Raw genomic sequence first — 25,323 nt, 5'->3', positions numbered from 1 at the left:
CAATAGCATTCCATGTTACACAATCATGTGCGCGTTGGCATTTAACATGACTTTAAGTCATACTTTTTGTGAAACATCCCCCTCTCTCTGGGGAGTTAAATCCGACTTAGAACTCATGCTCAATGCTCACTCACAGAAATTGAAACTTGAAATCTCATGAATATATAGGTGGTGGTAGGGTGCATCCCATGAACGCGATCTGAGTTATGCGGTGAAATGTTATACTAGTATACCACAGCAAGTGAAAATATATATCGGAGAGTGAGCAACAGTTACAACTTAAATCTTGTGTATTGCTTTCCATGGGGGAGATATTGTGACCATCAGGTGTACTTCACTTTCTTTTTCTTGCATAAAAAAAGAAAGTTTGTGCAATTATTTTCTTTTCTTTCTTACTTTTTTTTTCTGGATACAAAAGTGAACAAAGTAATTTAAGATTGTGGTAGTTCATCAAGTAATATATAAATCTTGATGTCGTTATTAATAGCTGAATACCCCAATGACAAATTGAAAACTTACATTGATAGCATATACATGTATATATCATTTACAGGAAAAAAATATTTATATTGCATTTTATGTATCAACAAAAAAAGGGGGAAAATCTTCTAAATGATACAGCTCTTACTTGACTCACATCATTGGATTTCTTTCACCTAAATTTATTCATAAATGAATTTAGAATCCCTGCAACACAGATTAAAAAAATCCAAGTCTCTAATTGATCCTATAATAACCCTCATTATCAATATTTATTACCAAAATGTTCAGATAATAAATCATTTTATACAAAGATAAGTGCAAAATTAAAACCAATTCTTAAGTATATTGAATATATCTTGCATTCGTTATATATTATCAATCTAGGATAACATATCAATAACATCTTAACTTTTAGATGTGTGAATTCAGAGGTAGAACAAAACTTCTATCTTCTTTCCAATCAAATAGTAAATACAATACATAATCAAATAAGACATGGTTTATTATTTACCATACTAGTCATATCATACATTGCAAACTGTTTTTTTTTTTACTAACAGAGTGCAATATAATTGGGGATCACATCACATCATACACAGGATGATTGTTTTCATGTCAACACGAGGAAGGATGTCCCTTATTGTACAACGCCTACTTAGCTTGTTCTACGCGAGCAAATGGGAGGCTGAATGTCACACATTCGTACCATTGCACGCAAGACGTACCATCCGATATGTAACGTTGCACGGCTTTGGGAGGTGACATCACAATACGATTCAATTCATTGTACTCAGTAAATGAAGGGTAAATACGTGCATAGCTTGCTGGCTACATGAGCAATGCTGCCCGAGGTCATGTGCGTTTTGGGATTTGCTTTCAATTGTTTTGCTCCCTTTTCATAGATACTGCAAGAAAAAACTCCCTTTCCCCCGATATTTTCGCCTAAGTCCGAGGCATTGTACAACACAAACAGCGAATAATCTTATTTGTGCAATGGTGCGAGATTTCACATTCGGTGAAAGAAACGCTCTATTCAACTCGGCTAACGCCTCGTTGAATAGAGCATCTTCCTTACATCTCATGCGAAATCTCGCACCATCGCACTCATGCCTATTTGCTATTTGTATACTGTCTCACTTTACAACAATACTGAGCTTGATCTGAAAGTATCCATAGGGGACCGCATTGGAAATAATTCAGTTTGGCATGCTGAGGCAAAATAATCTTTATTCTACCAGATTATTCTCTGACCAGACAATGTACGGTTCATTCATAGGGATGTATCTAGCTCTATTTAAATAATTAAGTATTGGACAACGTTTACTGGATGTATACTGCGTACAACAAAATTCAAACGATATCCACAGCAGGAAACAACTGAACGATGTGCAAAACAAAGCCCAAAATAATGCATTTCTTGGTTAATACAAAGTGTGCATATATTTCATAATGATGACGTAAATGGAGCGCACATGAACACCATTTATGATGATCTTAAAGAAACAGAACCAACTAGAGATGGGTGATGGTGATAAACTTATTTCAAATTGCAAAAATATCAAACAAAAAGCTCCTGAATGAAACAATTAACATTCCACAATTGTCATACGCTCCCAATCATTTCCAAATAAGCACTGATAGAACATTATTAACCTAAATTTAAGCGTTTTCCAAGGTATCACTGTATTCAATGTAATACAATATCCAAATTTAAATCAAGATATGAGAGAACGCAACATTCTACTTCGGCAGGAGCATTCTGAAAAACACAGGTAACCCGGCGTAAGACACACATTCCCACATTTAAACAAAAGACATTTAACAAATAACCACTTATCATTGATGATGTGACAAAATATCTTGTAACAATATGCTTTCCAGCAATCAGTAGACATGACTTCATGGAATATGGATTCAGTCACTGAAAAGGGTGATGGCAACTTCATCTTTGTAGTTTCACATAAACAGGGCCAAACCTTAGACCCCTGTACAAAATTATTGAAGTAACCACCAGCTTTTATAATAACTTGAGTAATAATCAACTCACTGTTGATAGGTAAGTGACAACATTTATCAAACATCTGCTGAGACGACCTTTATGAAATCTAATCCTTGGCCACATAGTTTTTATTTTCACCCTAGCTTCTGTGGTGCATTGTCAAACTTGCTTTAGAAACCAGCTGTATAGAGAGACCGTCAATAAAGATCACAACCTGGTTTCCTTATGATAATATTCTTTATCAAAACCTGCATTGCAGGAACATGTCCGTTAATTAAGACCTTTTTGACTCCAGACGGTGGTCGTTCCAGACAAGTTAGAATGTATATATGTATAATTCTTCATGATGATCTGATAGATGCTGGTTTAGTAAGACCGAACTGCCGGTGGGACAGTAGCACAGTCTTGTTGGTCTAGGGTCTCGTCAATGACTGGTCTGTACTCCAGCTTGACCTGTTAGACGGGAGAGAGCAAGGCAAAGAGAGAGATAGCAAGACAGAGAGATAAAGAGAAAGAGGTGAAAAGGGTCAGGGAGAGAGACAGAGAGAGATCATTACTCATGAAAATAAACTTGTCACTTCTTATAATAACAAAAATTATTCAAAATGGGATGCCCTTTTGTTTGTTATCTGTAGCTTTACACATTTCCCATATTAGAGAGAGAGAAAAAAACAAATTTCATTTAAGTGCTTGTGATATCTTATGACCTACCTATACAAATATTGTATTTCAATATTAAGTTTAAATACAAGAAAAGATCTTTGGCCTTGACCCCGTGACCTTCAATGACATGAATGCTGATATATTTGACAATCGTCATGGCAAAAATTAGTGGGACAGAAACTCATGGATTTCAAAATATCTTGAAATTTCAACATCAAATTTTCATGAAGTGAAATAGGATATAAGAAACAAATCATGGGCAAATCAATACCATCTAGAAATACAAGACTAAATGTCTACCTTCCCTGTGATTTAATTTTTCCAGTTTTCTCAGTCAATCCTTCAGAATTTCAACTTCAATAAATAAGCCCATTATAAATAGTCAATTATCTGACAACTTCCCAAACTGGAAAAACATAAGTAATTTCAAATGATTCATTGTTTAGAGTAATCAAAGCAACTAAAATGGATGAATAGAACCAGATGCAAAGTTATTTGAAATGATTTATACGGTGAGGCAAGTGTTACATAAAATTGCTCTTATAATTTCAACTGACTTTACATACAACTGGGACACCTATTGCTGCAAGTCAGCTGCATAGAGATACATCATTTTGCACAAGAAAGTGTCACCAGTCATGCGTAAAGCCATCGTAAATTGCAGACAACTTTGTGAAACACCCACCTCTTCACAAAGTGGTAACATAACATGCAAGTAAAACAAGTGGAACGGCTCTAGCAGCCTCGCCTGCACTACGCGATTCATTATAGCAGCAGTGCTGACTTTGAAAACAGGAATTGAATAATCATTCAAAAAGAAAACATTCACATGATATTGAAATACTACGTCCATTGAAAAACAATGACCTTTGACCATGATCACGTGATCTAAGATGTGCAAAACAATAATTTATACCTGATTACCATTATGTCTATGTTCCATGAACTAGATCCATAAAATTAAAAAAATACCCCAACATAACCAAAGTTCATTGACCAAACATGACCTTTGACCTTGGTCACGTGACATAAAACTCGCACAGGATGTTCAGTGATACTTGATTTCACTTTTGTCCAAGTTTTATGAACAAGTTCCATAAAAATTAAAAATGAAAATTCAACAAATGCCCCCAACATGCCCAAAGTTCATTGACTCTAAATGACCTTGGTCATGTGACCTGAAACCAAGGCAGGATGTTCAGTAATACTTGATTACCCTTATGTCAAAGTTTCATGTACTAGGTCCATATACTTTCTAATGAATGATGTCATTTCGAAAACTTAACCTTAGGTTAAGATTTGATGTTGCTGCCACCGGGAAAGCGGCGCCTACAGTCGCGCTCTGCCATGCAGGCGAGAAAAAAACAAAAGACCTACCTCTCCAGTCTGTTCATCCATGTATGACATGGTATGTTTTCTCCAATGTTCTGAACTTGGTTTCTCCTCTTGACCTTCGAGGGGTTTCTTATAATCATACTCATCAATACGATCCTGCATGCAAAGAACAGAGAGAGAACAAGCATTCAATCATTGTTCACTTGTCTGAGTGTATGTCCTGCAGGTTGCTAGTCTCTTTGAGCATATTTTCTTCCTTGTTTATTACTTTTTCATTGTTTGTACTTATTATATGTATGTATTTGTTACTTGTATACAGGGCCCCCAAGAAAAACAGTGCTTAGTCCACTGATGGGGTTACCCTGGGTAAACAAAAATAAATATAAAAACTGAAAATGGATGAATTATCTTTATACAAAGTGGAACAAATCTGCTTCTGACAGAAATATTTTCATTTTTTTTTATCTATATTTTTTTCTAAGGGGGAAAGGGTGGCAATATAATAAGCCAAGTTATGGATAAAATATGAGCATGTGCAGATAACCGTTGGTATTAGAACTGCTAGAGGATTGTTTGATATATCAACAAGGAATATAAACTGGGTTCCAAAAGAAACTGTTCAAACTTTACAAGGGCACTGCAAATTCCACAGTCAAACTGAACTACATTTTTTACACAGGCTAGCTTCAATAATTTTTTTTAGCACATTTCAATAATGAAGAGACTGGTTCAATCGCAGAGAGGCTATCGCCCCTCACATCAACTGGTATCAGAATTCAAAGTCGCAAAATGGCAAAAGAAAGATCAATGAAAATGAGATGGTGTTTAAGTAAAGTTTGATCGGTTTCTTTTGGTACACTATTTATGAGAACTGGGTTCCAAGCATTGTGGCTCATAAAATATCAAAGGCAGGTTCACCTAAATGCATTCAGAGATTAAATGCACACTTTGGGGTAGATAATCATATTGTACATATATCTGCGGTTATCTGAAGGTAACTGTGGACAAGAGCTAGCCAACAAGAGGTTTATTCATAGAACAGTAAGTGTGGCAAATTGATTTCTGACCTTGAAATCCTCTCTTGCATGGGCTCCCCTACTCTCTTTTCGTGCTTCAGCGCTGTACATGGTCTGGACCGAGTTCAACAAAAGATTCTGTAGCTCAAGAGCCTCAATCAGATCTGTGTTCCACACAATGCCACGATCAAAGAGCTAGGACAAAGAAAAATGCAAATCTTGAAAATTCAGTAACTTTCTTATTTGTCGTCAGATTTTGATGAAATTTTCAGCATTCTTCTGTGTGAATTTTACTCTATTTATTTAAATATATTTTCAGCCTGGAGCATCCCTTTTAAAGACAAGTTTGACTGTATTTTTCTTTCTCTTTTTAAAATAAATACGAAAAATACATACGTCTCTCCACATCTCTTACATTTCTTACTCAGGGTATCTTTAAAATTAATACTTATTTGAAATTAATTTTAAATTAATCTCGTATATATATTTCCAGATATCCAATTCAAATTATAAGACATGAATTAAATAAACAGTGATCATCTTCCTCCTTAGGTTCCATAGAGATATATGACATGAGTATGAGATCCCAAACAACTACTATGTATATCATCATCATGGCTAGACATAACGATATTGCATTAGCATCAGTCTAAATGAAAGATACATATGCTCTGTAATGGAAAATGTACATACCTTCCCTTGTTGTATTTTGTTAGTGTAACACAACCTAGTCAGCTGGCACAAACTGTTATTAGCAATTTCACTAACTGGTTGGTAAAACAAAGTCTAGCACAAGTTCTAACTTGATTATCAGGTTTATCAGGCTACACAGTACATAATTCCATTCAGCCTTCAATAGGCTTTGTATTCAGACCTTTTATGTGTATATTGATTAATACAATGGCATGTTCTGGTCTAGACCAGGGGATCATTTCATAAAATAAATAGAGATTTTCACTAACTATTGTTTGTTATAAGCTACCAAAATCCTTGCATCTGATTGGCTCAGAGCAACTTTGTCGGTGAAAATTCTTTCATGAAAAAAATAAAACCGTGGGAGGTACTAACCTTGATGTTATCTAGGTTCTTGTAGACATCACTAATGAGCTCACAACCCTCTGTTAATGTCTCTCCAGTCCTGAACACTGCTGCATTGTTCTGCATGGTCTGTCAACAAACAACATTCAGTTCAAATTTGAATAATGGAGGACAGTCTCAAAATTATTGTTAAAGGGTTGTTTAATATCCTAAGAACTACATGAACACCCCTTAAAAAAAACCCCATTAATTAAATTGAAGGTCGCATATATGCACAATGATAAGCATACACGGAACTAAACCACAATCAGTGGTCCAACCCCTCTGCAATGGAGTTTGTTTTCCATGATATACTTCCTAATTACCATCGACATAATATGATGGATTACAATGGTTAGTCCATCTTCCCATTTTCTATTTTAACGAGAGATAAATTATTACACATCACATTTCTAAACGATATCAAAGCTTTGGAGCAAAGTCACATTACATCTGCAAAAGTTGTATTAACTGAAAACCAGTCTGGAGACTACTCATTTAAAACTTCATATTCAATAAGAATTTCGCAAATAATTAGCTACAACTTAATGTACCCTTTTATTTTCATTAGTCTAAATACCAATACATGTATAGATTGAATTGATAACATGGGCGATTTCAAGGAAGTTTTGTTTCCAAGGATTTTATGACAATGGTGTAAGTCGGTATTTAATGACCAAGAAATATCTACCAGCCCATAGCAGACAAGTTAATCATGATTTAAAATACATTTCAATGGATCACAGTCTGATAGGCAGACTCAGTCACCAAGGGAATGGGTTCATATACATCCAAACTTGCACAAGCAACAACTATATGTACTAATATTATAAAAGTTTAAACTGCAGAATGGATCTGGTGCATTATAAATCATATTCATTCATTAGTTTACTGAGAAATTTAAAAAAGTAATTGTGGCTTCCGATCACTTTCCAAGAGTTACTCTAAGCTCCTTGTGGAGATCGACACCTCATGATTGCATTTTGGCGTCTACGGAAAATGCATTTTATTACAAAACAACAATTAATTGGCAATACTTTGATAACATTGGTCTTACTTTTTGCATCTTGAGCCTGAGTTCAGCAGCCTTGATGTCACCGTCAGCATACCTCAACTTATCAAGATTAGCCACTGAAGCCTCACCGGCATTCTATAAAAAACAAAAGGAGAATAAATCCAATAAATGACAAGCACTAGTAATATACTATAGTATTTACTTGTAACTTGTATTGTTTATAACATTCACTGGGTTACAAGAGGCAGTTGGTCTAGTTCTCAATGGGCTAAACCCTTTTGGTATGAGCCAGCAATTCACATGAAAATAGAGAATACTTGCCGACCATTCATGAAAGTCCCAAGACTTTTCTCCCTTCCAATGAATACAATAAATATATGGTAATACTAGACAAGAGAAAGTAAAATGGCATGTATCAATGTTAATATAATTAATGGAAAATTGTAAATGTAACGACTTATATAACATGAGAACCAACGTTCCTGTCAAGCATTTTGTGAAATGAATAGTCTGTTATTTTCACAATTTGTTATTATCTCCTGATATCCTTGCATATGACTGGCTCAGAACAAATTTCTCATTGAAAATCAGAGACAAGATGCTTATGAGACACACCAGAAATCCAACATTTGACTCCTGTCTTAATTTCTTCAAAGACAGGAGACAGAAATAGGGAGATGAAAAGGTTTTATGATAATAAAGGAATGACTAGATATAGGGTTTTGTTTACCATTTATATTGAGATTGATGGACAGATTTTTTTTATAGGAACAGATGAGATGAAGGATCCAGGTCCATTGTAATTAAGACTTACAATTATGAAAACTACAATGGTGACAGAACTCAGCTGCCAATCACAATTAAGGTTCTTATGGTTGTAACAATAATGGTTACCAACATAGTTAAATCTTGATGAAACACACCCTTGGTGGTGAGCCTTACCGCTTTGATGTCTGGGATCAGATCTCCTGGTCTGTTCTCTTCCCTGATGGTGTGAGCACAAGCACGTCCAAAGACAACCAGATCAAGAAGAGAATTAGCTCCGAGTCTGTTGGCGCCATGGACCGAGGCGCAGGCAGCCTCTCCACAGGCATACAGACCAGGAACAACTGTGTCACCATTCTCATCACTGTATTCCAGGACCTATCATATCAAGTGGAAGATGTGCATGAATGTCATATTGTTACTCCACATTTTATACATCATCTTTATTCGCCAAATAATGTGTAACATATATGTGGCAATTCTATAAAAAACAAACTGTACACAATAAATCACAAATTAATTACACTAACTGACCAAATGCAATCTACATGTAGGGTAAGACCTTACCGAATAATGATTTCACTTTTGTGTGATAAGCTGGTAAGCAGTAAGAAAGAGGCACTAGTCTTATCTAAACTGGCTCTAGATCTTCCACAATGCTCACTTCAGCAAGGTTCAAAGAGAAATAATGTTCAGGGCTCTGTGACACAAAGGTTAGCGATCAATTGCTAATGATATGATTGCGAAATGTGCTGTTCAATTTGGTATCTAAAAAGTTTCATTATTTCACTTGGCTTTCTATAGCTAAACCACAACGTTGACCAGAGTTTAGATCAAATCAAAGCTAAAATACAAGCATTTGTGTGTTCATGAGGTTGGAGTTAGAATGATGCTATTCATTTCTGAGAAGTTTCAATCTCGAGTCAAGTACTGACCTGTCCCTTGTAGTTGGTAGGCACACCACCCATGTTGTAGTGGACAGTCGGGAGCACCGGGACTGGATCCCTGGTGACATCCACGCCAGCGAAGATCTGGGCAGTCTCCGAGATACCGGGCAGCCTGGTGGCTAGCTGCTGGGGTGGTAGATGGGACAGCTGCAGGTATACATGGTCCTTGTCTGGTCCACAGCCCCTAGACAAGTACAAGAGCGGATGGTGTACTAGTAAATCACTTTTAAAGGGTAGTAAACTGTGTGTGGTCTCTCATGGACTGTGTTACAAATACATAGTCTTAATATATACCTTTTCAGATATCTACTAATACTAGAGAGAATAAATTGACCTCTAATTGCATTTGTATAGAGTAACTAAATTGTTTTGAGAGGAAAAGTAATTGTTTTGCTACTTGGTAACATGATTATTGCGTTACAAATGTATTGAGTAGTTAATTCGCATGTTATTATTCAAGTGGGTCTATATTGCGAGACTACATTAGCATTATGGGTCAGGAAAATGGCCAGGTATGAGTAGTTGAGGACTTGAGATGGCGCTATTGGTTCGTATCTGCTTTAAGACTTTGTGCTCTATTGTAGACATCAAGTCATCATAACAAAAACAAAGACGCTGGATGGGACAGCAAAATGGTCCACAGCCCCTCGAAAGTACAAGTATAATCTGCCTTCTGGGGAGGGTTTCATCAACATTTTAATCCAAGTTGTCAGATTTGACATCTTTCCCTCATTCTTATTGGCTGAGAATCAGTGTTACTATGGTAACTGTCAGATAAAATGGGACTTGTCGGATAAAATGTCTTGTGTGTTATACTTCAGATACGCGTCTACATTTAAGTGTGATTTAAGTCATACTTAAATCTTTGTGAAACATCCATAGGATAGTTTTACAGGTGAGTCTGTTGAAATCAAATCTCAAATCAAATTAACCATAAATATAAATGAAGAAAAAGGGAACCAAGCTCATTTTGCTACAGCAGGTACTCACCTTCCTTCCCTGATTTCAATAGTCATCGACCTTGAGACAACGTCCCTTGATGCAAGATCCTTGGCGGTAGGAGCATACCTTTCCATGAACCTTTCACCTTCACTATTGAGGAGGTATCCACCCTCTCCTCGACATCCCTCTGTAATCAGACAACCCGCTCCATAGATCCCTAGTAAATACAAAATAACTTATTCAATAATGTCTACAATCACATGGATCTTGATAATAAAATAATTATTTTCTGCACCATTGATATGAGGCATCAACAATGTTGGGCAGAGGAAAAAGACTTTCATTTTGCTGCCCTTTTTTCATATTGTGACATTCAGACATCATATTGTGACATTCAGATATCATATTGTGACATTCAGATATCATATTGACATTCAGATATCATATTGTGACATTAAGATATCATAATGACATTCAGATATCATATTGTGACATTAAAGATATCATATTGTGACATTCAGATATCATATTGTGACATTCAGATATCATATTGAATTCAGATATCATATTGACATTCAGATATCATATTGTGAAATTCAGATATCATATTGTGACATTCAGATATCATATTGACATTCAGATATCATATTATGACATTCAAATATCATATTTACATTCAGATATCATATTGTGACATTCAGAAATCATATTGTGACATTCAGATATCATATTGACATTCAGATATCATATTGTGACATTCAGATATCATATTGTGACATTCAGATATCATATTGTGACACTCAGATATCATATTGAATTCAGATATCATATTGACATTCAGATATATTGTGACATTAAGATATCATAATGACATTCAGATATCATATTGTGACATTCAGATATCATATTGTGACATTCAGATATCATATTGTGACATTCAGATATCATATTGTGACATTCAGATATCATATTGTGACATTCAGATATCATATTGACATTCAGATATATTGTGACATTAAGATATCATAATGACATTCAGATATCATATTGTGACATTCAGATATCATATTGAATTCAGATATCATATTGTGACACTCAGATATCATATTGACATTCAGATATCATATTGTGACATTCAGATATCATATTGTGACATTCAGATATCATATTGTGACATTCAGATATCATATTGTGACATTCAAATATCATATTTACATTCAGATATCATATTGTGACATTCAGAAATCATATTGTGACATTCAGATATCATATTGACATTCAGATATCATATTGTGACATTCAGATATCATATTGTGACACTCAGATATCATATTGAATTCAGATATCATATTGACATTCAGATATATTGTGACATTAAGACATCATAATGACATTCAGATATCATATTGTGACATTCAGATATCATATTGTGACATTCAGATATCATATTGAATTCAGATATGTTGTGACATTAAGATATCATAATGACATTCAGATATCATATTTTGACATTCAGATATCATATTGAATTCAGATATCATATTGTGACACTCAGATATCATATTGACATTCAGATATCATATTGTGACATTCAGATATCATATTGTGACATTCAGATATCATATTGTGACATTCAGATATCATATTGTGACATTCAGATATCATATTGTGACATTCAGATATCATATTGAATTCAGATATCATATTGACATTCAGATATATTGTGACATTAAGATATCATAATGACATTCAGATATCATATTGACATTCAGATATCATATTTTGACGTTCAGATATCATATTGAATTCAGATATCATATTGTGACACTCAGATATCATATTGACATTCAGATATCATATTGTGACATTCAGATATCATATTGTGACATTCAGATATCATATTGTGACATTCAGATATCATATTGTGACATTCAGATATCATATTGTGACATTCAGATATCATATTGTGACATTAAAGATATCATATTGTGTGGCCCTTGTAATTACCTGTGGGGTGGAATTGGACAAACTCCATATCTTCATTCGCTAGCCCAGCCCTGGTAAGCATAGCTGTCCCATCCCCGGTGCATGAATGAGCCGAGGTACAACTGAAGTATGCACGTCCATAGCCACTGAAAAAAAAAAATCGAAAATAAAACAAATCATGCATATGTTAACTAGAAATGACACAGCTACTCTAATTTTTCATTTTTAACAAATGAACAGTTATACTATGAGAAGCAAAACTAGAAAAGACATGTTATATGTACTGATCAATGATGCTGCAGATTATCCATCAACTTTAAGAAAAAGAATGGATCAGCAACAGAGTTTGGCAGTCAATGACAATGGCCAATCAAAATCATCCTTGCAAATGGCTTGTGTTCAAATTACTGATTATGAACCAATCAGAATGGTTCCCACAAACTTTTGTGACCTAGATTGATTATCTTACCCTGTAGCAAGGACTGTGTTCTTGGCCCTGATCCTGTGGATTGAGCCATCTTCCATGCAGAGCGCCACCACACCGCGACACTCCCCTTCTTCCATAATCAGATCCAGTGCAAAGTACTCAATGAAGTATGATGTATCATACATCAGTGACTGTGGAAAGGAAAAAAAAAATTCATGTTCACTTGATGTAAAGAACTGTCCTGGAGCAGGTTTCACAAAGAGCTACAACTAGTGTAATGCTGCCATGATGGTAACTACCATCACAACATTTAAGGTTATAATAATAATAATGGTATTTTATTCAAAGACTGTTCGCAGCAAGAGCTGAATTGTACAGAACTTTTACATAAAAAACAGCATTAAACATAACAGTATCAAAATAGAATTATAAAAATACACAAAGCATAAAAAATCTACCGGTACTATCATTAATACTTTGGGGGTTAATATGAATCAACAGAATATTTTCAAATATAAGTAACTGCAGAGGTTTCAAATTTTGCTTAACAGGGATGCTGATCCCTGTTACCACAATGACATACATGTAGTTTCTAAAGTATTTAGTCCTTACAAAACAGGCCCCTGGTCTATACTGTGAAACAAAATTGTTAAACCCTATTTCAACTGGGCTATTTCAGACCAGGATATATGGGGGGGGGGGGTGTCAATTTGACTCCCACCCTAAGATTGGCAGTATAATTGCATTTCAGCTTAGATGTTTTTATTTCATAAAGTTAGGTTTCTGTAACTTTATAAGATTTATGACAATATGGCAACCTTTATTTAAAGAGTTTCTTGTGAAATTTTAGTATGCTGCGACGGCTCAAATCTAGCTTTGATAGTGGAAAAAGAAAAAAACTATTCAATAAAGCTTGAGTAACATGAGTTATTACCTGTCCATAGAGTGTATGAAGCAGTGAATGACCTGTCCTGTCTGCTACAGCACAGCATCGATGTGCTTGACCTCCCTTACCATAGTCATAGCTCTGACCTCCAAACGCTCTCTGGTAGATCTTACCTTCTTCTGTTCTGCTGAAAGGCATGCCATAGTTCTCAAGCTGGTGAATAGTAACGAGTTGAAATGAATTAAAATGGATAAAGTTGGATAGATAATGAATAGAATAGATAACATGAAACAGAAATTTGTATAGCGCAGCTTTTATATGAATATATTTAGCTGCGCTACTTCAGAGCCCTTTTTACTTCATTCTATTAGTGTACACAGAAATTACTTGATTAATTGATTGCTTGATGTTTTCCATTTTGATTTGAAGATAGTAAGTGGTGGAGTTTGGGAGCACCAAGTGCGAATTGCAGAGTGTGGAACAATGATTTATCTGTGGAACTTCACAGACTTCGACTATGCGATTTGGGTTTTAAGTTTGAGTAATTCTGTTATGTAGTATGGGGCTGACCGATTAATGATTGACATGCAATTAACAGAATTTTGAATGAAATTCTTTGACGCACTGGCAACCAGCGGAGCTCTCAGAGGAGGTGTAGTGGAACTTTGGCACATGGTAGACAAGTCTCGCACATGAATTTTGGACTCTTTGTAACTTAGAAATAATATTATGGAATAGATAATACTGCAGACCTTCATGTTTATAATTTTGTGGAGCTCAATAGATTGATCTCCTTATTTTTTTGAGAATCGCTCTTCGTGAACAGCTCAAATCAATTCATTACAATATAGTCGATTTGACAGTCTCATAAGCTCAATACACCAACCTAGAAATGTTCTTTCCGATAAAGTTTTTTTCTTGATTCGTGTTCCTAAGGGGTCCTAGAACAAATTCAGCTTGGTTGCCAAAAGTTGCCGTTTGGGCAATTTTGCTAATTTGCATAAATCCAAAATGGCCGCCAGATGCCATCTTGAAAACCTAACTTTTGAACCCCTGTCCACAAAATGATGAGTAATGACTCGTTTTAGGGGTTTAGAGATGTGTAGAACTGATTTCTGTAATCATTTTTGCAATATAAGGTCATCTTCAGCTCAAATCCAAAGTGGCCGCCATATGCAATCTTGAAAAATTGACTTTTGTTCCCCTTGCCCAAGAATGACGAGTAATACCTCTACTTAGGGGTTTTGGGGTGTGCAGAATCCATTTCTGCTTTCTATTTTGCAATATAATGTCATCTTCAGGTCAAATCCAAGATGGCCGCCATATGACACAATCTTGAAATATCAATTTTTGAACCCTTTGCCCCAGAATCATGAATAATAACTCTATTCATGAGTCATTAGGTATGTTGATTCAATTCATGTAGTTATTTTGCACAAAGGATGATCTTCAGATAAAATCCAAGATGGCCGCCAACCGCCATCTTGAAAAATTACTGCTTGAGGCTTATACGTGTTAGAACTAATGTAACGGGATTTTAGTAAGATACTCATTTCTTTTATTAACTATCAAGTTTTTGTCCCAGAATCATGAATAATATCCCTCTTTTCGTGAGTTATTTGGTATGTTTATTCAATTTCTATTCATAATTTTGCAATGTAGGATCATCTCCAGGTCAAAATAATCCAACATGACCACTAAACGCCATATTAAGAAATAAAAAAAAACTACTTCCGAGACTATTGAACCTTGAAGACGTGCTGTCCCTAATAAGGTTGTTGTTATGTATTGGAGCTCATGTAAGGGGATTTCAGTGAGAATGATTCATTTCTTTTAATCACTCCATTTTTAGTTCGAGGTCAAGTCATGTCTAAGATGGTCAGATGGTTGATAGATTTCGTCATTAACCGATTACTTTAGAATTAAACCATTCAAGGTTTGGGCTATGATTTCGGGAGTTTTGATCCCTTTTTTATTTCTGTGCAACCATACTTTTCCAGTGAAATGACTTTAAAGTATTATTTGAATTAAAAAGTGATTTCTCCGTATTTTTTTTCAAAAAAATTGATTTAATTATTAACTTCCTTAATAATTATTATTGGACTTTTCCTCCTGACAAGAGCCATTGACTTGGTCAGCAGGAGTGCACTCTTTAGCCTCCTGCAGAAGATAGGCTCCCCAAGACTGTTCCACGGTCAGGATTGTTCTCATTCGTGAAATGTTTTACGGAAACGATGTCGCCCCTGCCTCTCAAGAAGTGGGAGTACAAGACCTAGTCATACATAACAGCTGCCTGTCTTGTGCATGTAAGGGGTTTGGACCATCCATCAGACTTTGAGACAGTCAGAAATCCTGATAGACTCAAGACACCGACTGTCCTCCAGATATGTATATCAAGAGCACACACTCGTCTGGTTATGGTGGACTCCTCACCTACCTTGGACCGACTATATGTCTCTTGTCCCCTTTCACAGGACAAGCATATAAGCATCAGGATTGTAAAATCTGTCACATTCATGGCCAAGCTCCTGCACGGAAGTAAGTCCTGGAAAACGTACGCCGACCAAGAAAAGTTGCTAAACACCTTCCATGTCAGCTGCCTCGGACGTATCATGCACGTTAAATGGCAGGACAAAGTGAAAAATACAGAGGCCCTTCAGCGTACATGCTAGCATCAAAAGCTTATTCTCGCTCCTTAGTCAAAGGCACCTCAGGTGGTTGGGCATGTTTGCCCCATGAAACCTTGGCGAATCCAAGAAGGGATTCGCCAAGGTAAGGTAAGCTGTGTGATTGGTCTCACCCCATCCATAGATCACACCTCCGTTTTAAAGACACATGCAAATATGACATAAAACTTGCCGGCATAGACACTAACCCTTATGAAGGTGTAGATGATAGTCGCCATCCATTCTATGGAGAGCTACTAAGTACAGGGGTCAAGACGTCAGAAAATAATCGAATTGCTAAATTGGCAGACCAACTGGCTAGGAGGAAGGCTAGGGCAGCATCTCTATATAAACGTGTCTCAGCGCCATCCTCCTTCATCTGTAAAAATTTGCTCTAGAGACTGCCACTCTAGAGTGGAGCTCTATAGTCACTCTCGAAAGGCCTAGCGCTACACCATCGTCTTTTAAGGCGAATTGATGCCAACCAATCATTGAACACATTGATTTAGAAAAATAATATTGATAAAACACTGTCAAATTGAAATAAGACCCTAAAAGCCTCTTCAGTACAAAGGTATGAATGGACCTTAAAAAATACACTCGAAATAGATAGCCCAAACCTAAAGAAGATTCATTCTAAGTTGAGCAATTAATGTTGAAATGAACTTGAGAATTAATAAAAGAAATAAGTATTCTTACTGAAATCCCTTTACATTAGTTCAAACACGTATAAGCCTCAGACAGTAATTTTTCAAGATGGCGGTTGGCGGCCATCTTGGATTTGATCTGAAGATTATCTTTTGTGCAAAATAACTACATGAATTGAATCAACATACCTAATGACTCATGAATAGAGTTATTATTCATGATTCTGGGGCAAAGGTTCAACAATTGATATTTCAAGATGGCGTCATATGGCGGCCATCTTGGATTTGACCTGAAGATGACATTATATTGCAAAATAGAAAGCAGAAATGGATTCTGCACACCCCAAAACCCCTAAGTAGAGGTATTACTCGTCATTCTGGGGAAAGGGGAACACAAGTCAATTTTTCAAGATTGCATATGGCGGCCATCTTGGATTTGACCTAAAGATGACCTTATATTGCAAAAATGATTACAGAAATCAGTTCTACACATCTCTAAACCCCTAAAACGAGTCATTACTCATCATTTTGTGGACAGGGGTTCAAAAGTTAGGTTTTCAAGATGGCATCTGGCGGCCATTTTGGATTTATGCAAATTAGCAAAATTGCCCTAATGGCAACTTTTGGCAACCAAGCTGAATTTGTTCTTGGACCCCATAGGAACACGAATCAAGAAAAAAACTTCATCGAAAAGAACATTTCTAGGTTCGGAAATGTCAAATCGACTAATACATGTATGACAAATTGTAGATCTTTCTTAACATTGTATATGCAATAGCTGTGGAGCTATTAATTAATCTGTGGTGAAACGAGGCCTAGGTCATATCAATTCGTTTACAAGATGTCGTACATGCTCTTAAAAAAAAAAAAAATGAAGGAAAAAAAGAAAATTCACATTTTACATCTTTAAATACATGAATTGGCCTTCTTTTTTCCATAATTCCTTGAAATTACTTTGATTTAGTTGAAAACTATCAGAAAAATGAAGAATATTCACCTCTTTCCCGACTCTGACTTGAACTTACCTCGGTAAATATTGTAGTCCCACATGTAGACTTCCATGGTGTTGCCATGAAAATCTCCATATGGGACTACATGGGACTGCAATATTTACCGAGTTTAAATTAAAATCAGAGTCGGGAAAGAGATGAATATTCTTCATTTTTCTGATAGTTTTCAACTAAATCAAAGTAATTTCAAAGAAATTTTGAAAATAGAAGTCCATTTCATGGATTCAAAGATGTGAAATGTGATTTTTTTTTTTTTTTTTTGGAGCACGATTTTTTTGCTCTCCTTATTTTTTTTTAGGAGCGCGGTAGGAGCGCCGGCACGATCGCGCTCCTCAAAAATGAAGGTCTGATACTGATGTACCTCTGGTCTTAGCAATTGATCATTGGGCTGTCTTTAATGATTGTTTGTACACAATGCAATCAAAAAGAGTTATCAGACCCACAATCATTCATGTAGCTTCATGTTTCAGAGACACAGTTCCTATACCATTAATCTGAAGGGCAAGCCCACCCAACAAATCTGGTTAAAATATGAAAGGCATGGCATTTTGATATCTTGCTTTTTTTTTAAGTTGCAATTACATGCACATCGTAGTGATACAAGGTATATGAATGAAAGAGTCGATGCCACTCACAATTTCTTTTGTGTTTATATGAATAGAATTTTTCATTTTTTTCTGCAGATTTCACCACAGGGAATGGCAATAAGTTTCAATGACTGCAATCCCACCTCTTTCGAGGAAACAAATTCTGTTAGACATTTTAATGAGGGGAAAATATGAATATTTCACGTTCAAAATAAACAAGAAATAGTGAGGAACATCATCAGTTCACTCATTTGCATTTGGACCAGGATGAGCAGATAACTATTTGGTAAAAAAAGTTTAAGCTTAAGATGCCATATCTTTTCTCATTTCTCACAGTCAATACTGACTAAATCCTTACAATAATGTACTTGATATATTATGTACTCAGTCGTGTCATAAACCTATATTAATGTTTTATGTATGGATTCTGTTGTCATCTATTTCCAACCTTTTCTTTGTACTATGTTGAAAAACACATGTCTTTTTTAAATGTTTGCCTCTTATTCATATTTTTTTAAATAAAAGGATTACCTCAATAACAGCCTTGGGGGCTTCTTCTGTCATGTAATGAATAGCATCTTGATCTCCTAGCCAATCAGAGCCTTTGACAGTATCATACCTATAGAGAAAACACACAGACAAGGAGATCATCAATGACTGCGTTCTTACCTTTAATAAATCTAATCATTGATCTAAAATATTCTTCTTATATGTACATCCATTTCAGAAACTTTTTACCATTGTATTTCATAACATCCTATCGGTCTGAAATTCAACACTTTCTTTAAAAATTCTAATTATTTTCCAATTTCATTCAAACTTTCAGCTCTCTTTATATATTTCTTTGTTGCTTAACAAATTATCGTCCATATGATCTCCTCTTGAAATCCTACTTTGATGACTCTCCATTTGATGAAGACAATCATTGTTTTGAATTATGGAAAAGGAATGATACCATGTAATATACATGCAGGCGTCTGTGTCTGGTATTCACCAAACATGACTACAACTGAATGAGCCAACTTGCCCATTCATTAAAAAAATTCAAATGGAAAAAAAATGTATTGAGAGTTAACATACATGTGCCATCTCCAGTTATCTGGTTCCATGTTCCCAAGTGCAGCATTGATACCACCCTGTAAAAAAAAAGAGGGATTAATAAATGACCTCAGGATATAAAATGGATCACATCTGAACTGATGAATGAATTCTGGACTAGGTAGGTCACAGCAGAAACTTGCTACATGTAGGTCTCAACTGAGCCACCCATTGAGTTATGTGAAATAATCAATGCGCTGTGAGACAGGTCATAAGTGAACAAAGGGGTTTCAACCTTAAATATATCGCAACTACACTGCAAAAACTCTGGTGTTGAACCAGCACGGAATCTATATATATCCACACCAGAGATGTGTTACATGACACCAGTTTTATTTTGGTCTAACATCAAACTGGTGTTGTTTCGATACTTCTCTGGTGTGGACATATATAGATTCTGGGCTGGTGTTAAATCAACACCAGAGTTTTTGCAGTGTTAAAGTAAAAACCATTCATTAAATTGTGGATCAATAACACTAGGTTGGTCATAACTGCATCAATAAATGAGCAACTATACTGAACAGGAATAAACTTGTACTAACTTAATTGATATTAAAAGTTACAATGAGATTTTGACCAAGTGGTTCACAAATAAATGACTCGGTGAGAACAAACCTGTGCTGCTACTGTATGTGACCTGGTAGGGAAGAGTTTTGTGACACAGGCAGTCTTAAATCCTTCATGAGCCAGACCAAATGCTGCCCTCAGACCGGCACCACCAGCACCGACCACAACAGCGTCAAAGGTGTGATCAACAACAGGATAGTCTCTTGAAACCTACAGAAGATGACCAAAGAGAAATCATGATACAGTTAAACATATGTAACATTTAAATATAAACAGAATACCCCCAAGAATGCTAATCTGCATTTAATTTAATACCAAACTAAATAAAAAATAAATAAACAAACAAATGCATAAGTGTTGACTTAGAGACAAATTATTAATGTCAAACATTTGTTTCTATTTCGATTCCTCTTGAGTATTTACTTGTATGAATTTTATGAAATCTACATGCAAAAACATTAATGAATACACACACTTGTACTTTATAAAATTCTTAATCTCATTGCGTACATGAAGCAGGACGTTTCTTCCAGGGTTCTGTTTCATTAAGACTTATTATAATAACAACTGCACAATTTCTGTAACAAATTTACATCAGCCAATCAGAAAGAAGGATTCAGTAGGTTAACTGTTATTGCAATGTTGTTATTGTAACAAGTTTTATGAAACGGGCCCCAGGTTTATATGAAGTGACCTTTAACCTATTACAATCTTGTCATTTCTGTTTCCTGGATAATTCAATTTTACTACATCAGAAAAATCCTTATTACAATGTGCAAGTTTCAAATCATATGTTGTTTCATGAAATGGGATCCATTGTCCGTTGCATGTCTAGGTTGCTTTTACAGTTCCCTTGATGTTGAACACCTTTTGATTTCAATAAAGCATGTTCAGTTAAACATGTATGATGAATGGGAGCCTGCCCATAAATGTTTATTGGTTGTTCATAAATGGCAAATAAATTCAACAAAACCCTGTCTTTCACTTGTCTGCATAAATGGCAATGATAACTACATAAAAATGGAAAATTAGATACAGAAAAAGAAAATAAACATGATGATGAAGAATGAAAAGGAGAAAAGAAGTAGAAGTAAAAGAGGGAATAGATGAATAAACGGGGAAAAGGGGAATTACATCTTATGATATCTCATAACTATTAAAACTAATTGCCCATATTACACATGAACATTTTAAATGAAATACAAGGTTCAAGGCAAATGCATGCATTATTTGCAAATAATAAAACAGAATGAGGCCTCAAATGATCCACACGATTCATCAATAAAAATTAACACGTGCAATAAAGTTCAGGAATCATAACTGTAAATATCAAGTAATAAACTTTGAGACCGTACATGCCCAATGGATGGACTAAAATCTACATACATTGTGTGATTTTAAGTTTGGGTTAATGTACATGTAGATGTCTGAGCATGAAAGGCTGCTTATCTGAGCTTTTAACACTGAAGCCAAGGGGGTTTAGTATGAAGCTACTGATCATGTCTGATAGCACATGGTAATCAAGTCTTCCAACAGTACATGCTAAAACAGAATCAATTATGGAAGTAAAATGGGAGAGAAAATGCAGTAAACCTTATTGTCTTGATTGCAATGTCTAAAATCACTTAAAAAACAAGAGTCATTGCTCCATACATTGAATGAAGCTTTGATGATTTTCACTCATAAATTCATTATCTTCCCTGAACATCAAATAAACAGCAGCATCGAGTAAAGCCTCATTTCAATAATAAAGAGCATTGTCATAACAATAATACCAGATTTCAACACTAGACCAGCCTCACTTCAAAGCTTTGCCACTGGTGTCGATGTTGCCATAACACCAATACCAGATTTCAATAATGTACTTGAAATGATGCTGGTGTCATGATCGACCGTGGAATGTGCATGCATAACATAGTTCCCTGAGCCGCAACACCAACACCATATCTAAACACTGTAATTGAAATAACATATTGATACCATGGTATCAACAGACTCTTGGTGTTAACTAACCTGACTTGTTTTGGTTCCATCTCCTGTTTGTCTTCCTTCTATTGAGAAATGAAAATTCCTGTTGCTGGTTGCTGCTGGTCTGACAAGATTACCTGCAGAAAGCTGGACAAAGATCATGAAGCTTTAAAATTATTTCCACGTTATTTTTGAAGAATAACACGAAGGACTGATCCACTGCAGATGATAGCTCTTCAAAGTCCCCACATTCAAAATATGTTGATCAGTGAAAATAGTTGACAATTTAGTCACAATCCCAATCATGCAAATCTAGGTGCAGTGCATGACCTCCATAATATTTTTGTACATATTTTTTTCATTAATTTGGAGATTCCAGCATTCTATATGGCTAATGTTGGGAGACAGGCAAGGCTGGAACTCTGGAGGTTGGCGATTTGCGGGAATTTCCCCTGGGCTAAGCCAGTCCCAGGTTGAGAGATATAACAGCATTTTAAAATTTTAATTTTATTGTTACTCTGAAGATAACAACTCTAAAATTTTCAGAATATGGCCCATGGGGTGGTATTCTGAAAATTGTCGTAACTTTTCTTGTAACTCGATAACAGCTTGCTATATTTCTCTTAAATCGGTATTCTGAAAATTGTCGTATCTCTGTAAGGACATCCCCTATTTTATCTGACATGCCCAATATTTCATCATCAACCTATCTTTAAGCTTAGGTCAACCTATAGAAGCATCTCTTCTGAAAAATAATGAAGCGCATTGTTGATATCAGGCATAATTTTCTTGTGCCCCCATGCTTATTATGTCTGTGCTAAAAATACACATGGCTCTTCTCCATAGACATATTTTCTCTGAAAAGATATATTGTCTCGAACACCAATTTTAAATTGTTGATAAGTCTACCAATCCTTCGATATGTCTGTGGAAAGTCTCCTTTTGTTTTGTAAAACATGTTTTTTCAGGATGCAGTAAGAAATAGATCTACTTATTGCAGACGGACAAACATTGCATGCAACAATTACAATACTAATACTAGCATGAATAGCCCCCTACCTCTTGTAAATTTTCTTGTATTTTGCAAAGAAGTTCAGAAAGAGACCGCAAAGAAAGAGACTTTTCAGAATACCTTTTGATATCTTTCGCAAAGCCAAAGGGATTATGCCATATGCGCCGTTTTAACTTTACGCATAATCATGATAATTCTATCTCTGACACACGTGCTCTTCGAAAGTTACAAACAAGAAAATATACAAGAAAAGATAATTTTCAGAATGAGGATTTTATTGTAACTCTCAAGATACAAGAATATTTCTCTTATGATAATTTTCAGAGTAGTACGGCCCCAGGCCTGGCTGAGGCTGAGCGCATCACGGGCACGGTCGCGCCGTTACCAGCAGTGGCAGCCAGTGGTGTCTCACTGTCTGTCAGTGTCAGAGAGAGAGTAACGTCGTGTACCGTACCGTATCACCGTACGGTAAGGTGTATCGTCCGGTACTTACAAGTTTTGGGAATATGTCGATTTTCTTTGCAGCTGACCATAATCTTACTCCAAGCTGGGTTGCCATTTTTATTTATTAAAGGAGACAACGCTGCAATCACTCAAATCTGTTTTCCACAGATATTTCAATAGGTTTCTAAAATGGTAGCTAGCTAAATCCGATTGGCACTCTTTCCTGATCCTGTCGTCTTCGGCTGATCTGACGGTCTTCTCAATTCAGTTTCTATTATTATGAAATATCCTGCATATCCGATTTCGCTTGTGCGTTCAGCGCGCGCTAGCGAGGATTCATTTAGCGTATAAACTCGATGATACTGGTGGAGTCAGCGAAAGCCACTTACGAAACGAGTCACAATTCTCGTTACATAACAATGCGAGAGGAATTGGGGCGGCGAAAGAGGCTTTTTAGTTGTCGGGTTTAGGATGGGAAGGATGTGCGACAGGTTCCTGCGACATTTGCACAGGGTCAGAGTTAGGATTGCAATGGTTCAGAAGAATGTTAAGAGGGTTTCGTTTAGTAGGTTAGGGATAGGCCATAGGTAAAAAAAAAAAAACAGGGTCGTCGCAGGGGTCGGTGGCCAGGGGAGAGGGGGGAGCAAGAGCCAAAAATTTCCTGGTCATATGTATGAACAGTCGTTGTTTTAATGATTGTGGCCCGAGCATTCAATGTGTGATAAGTACAAACAAAAGAGGGGGCACAGCATGGCCAAGGGGGGGGGGGTCACTCTCCACATGGCCTGCTACGCACCCGTGTTCAGAAAAAGTGTCGAAAAGGGTCCCATATTTCAGGCACCCGGGCGGCGTCGATGTCTTTGGCATGTTTGGCAAAAAGGGTTGCATTTCAGCACCTAGTCGCTGGTAAATCGCCATAAAGGTAGCCTTTTCTTTCTCTCTTCACGCCATTTGGGGTTGATAATTTGGTTATGAAAATTACGCCATTTAGGGGTGCAAATTTGGGCAAATTTGAGGAGCTTCGGGAGCAGACCTAAGCCATGAACACCATGAAGGGCGATAATCCTAGCGCTCGCTAACGCGGCCAGCGCAGCGCTTGATCTACCCAGATCTACTAGTACCCCCTTAAAGGACAAGTCCACCCCAACAAATACATGATTTGAATAAAAAGAGAAAAAATCAACAAGCCTAACACTGAAAATTTCATCAAAATCGGATGTAAAATAAGAAAGTTATGACATTTTAAAATTTCGCTTCATTTACTTTATGTATTATTTTTTTTATTTTGTATCCCTCTGTTGCTAATCATGCTATCACGGCTATTAGTATTTCAGGATATTTTGTACTTCCTCACAAGTCATGTTCTTCTTTCCTTCATTTTCCCGCTTTCCTTCTATTTTCCCTATCTTTCCCTTTCTTTTCATTTTCCCCTTTCCTTTCCCCCTTCCTCTTTCTTTCTTTCCCTTTCTCTCTTTCTCCCTTTTCTGTTTTTCCCGTTTTTTGGTTTTCCCGGTTAAATCCGCCGGGGGGGGGGGCAGCTTGGCCCCCTGCCCCCCGCCTCTTACGCCACTGTTTGTAAATCATGTTTGGCTTCCTGAACGTGCATATTTTTCCATCGGAGCAATATTGTCGTCGGATTAATGTCATGCAACCGGCTTTTCTTTTTATTTTCTTTTTTAATTCTGTACTTTTTCTTTCTTTCAGGGAAGTATATAGGAATGGATCAGTTGAATTAATTATAAATCTTATGTACATGTTTGTGAATTAGCTGTGATTTCATAGG

At 36.1% G+C, this 25,323-nt stretch overlaps 1 protein-coding gene across 1 annotated transcript; it reads right to left on the bottom strand.

The window, feature by feature from the left end:
* Positions 1-1,352: 1,352 nt before the first annotated feature.
* LOC121419291 (succinate dehydrogenase [ubiquinone] flavoprotein subunit, mitochondrial-like) lies at positions 1,353-23,786 on the bottom strand. Its single transcript, XM_041613687.1, has 16 exons — positions 23,590-23,786; positions 22,130-22,231; positions 20,165-20,326; positions 19,532-19,587; positions 18,983-19,070; positions 13,590-13,754; positions 12,698-12,846; positions 12,250-12,374; positions 10,291-10,459; positions 9,289-9,484; positions 8,531-8,731; positions 7,631-7,723; positions 6,565-6,663; positions 5,548-5,691; positions 4,523-4,636; positions 1,353-2,935 (listed from the first exon to the last, which is right to left on the bottom strand). The coding sequence occupies exons 1-16, from the start codon at positions 23,653-23,655 to the stop codon at positions 2,849-2,851; spliced, it is 2,016 nt and encodes a 671-aa protein (XP_041469621.1). The 5' UTR covers positions 23,656-23,786; the 3' UTR covers positions 1,353-2,848.
* Positions 23,787-25,323: the final 1,537 nt, after the last annotated feature.

The sequence above is a fragment of the Lytechinus variegatus genome, chromosome 1 (assembly GCF_018143015.1).
Source record: "Lytechinus variegatus isolate NC3 chromosome 1, Lvar_3.0, whole genome shotgun sequence".
Classification (NCBI taxonomy): domain Eukaryota; kingdom Metazoa; phylum Echinodermata; class Echinoidea; order Temnopleuroida; family Toxopneustidae; genus Lytechinus; species Lytechinus variegatus.
Note: the sequence above shows the minus strand (reverse complement) of the source record. Positions and strands in the feature narration are given on the sequence as shown.

Coding starts and splice junctions, on each gene's coding strand:
- LOC121419291 (XM_041613687.1), bottom strand. CDS start 23,655: ATGGCAACCCAGCTTGGAGTAAGATTATGGTCAGCTGCAAAGAAAATC. Junction 22,232..23,589: donor TCGACATATTCCCAAAACTT/GTAAGTACCGGA, acceptor ATCTTTGTCCAG/CTTTCTGCAGGTAATCTTGT. Junction 8,732..9,288: donor CTACCAACTACAAGGGACAG/GTCAGTACTTGA, acceptor TTGATATGATAG/GTCCTGGAATACAGTGATGA.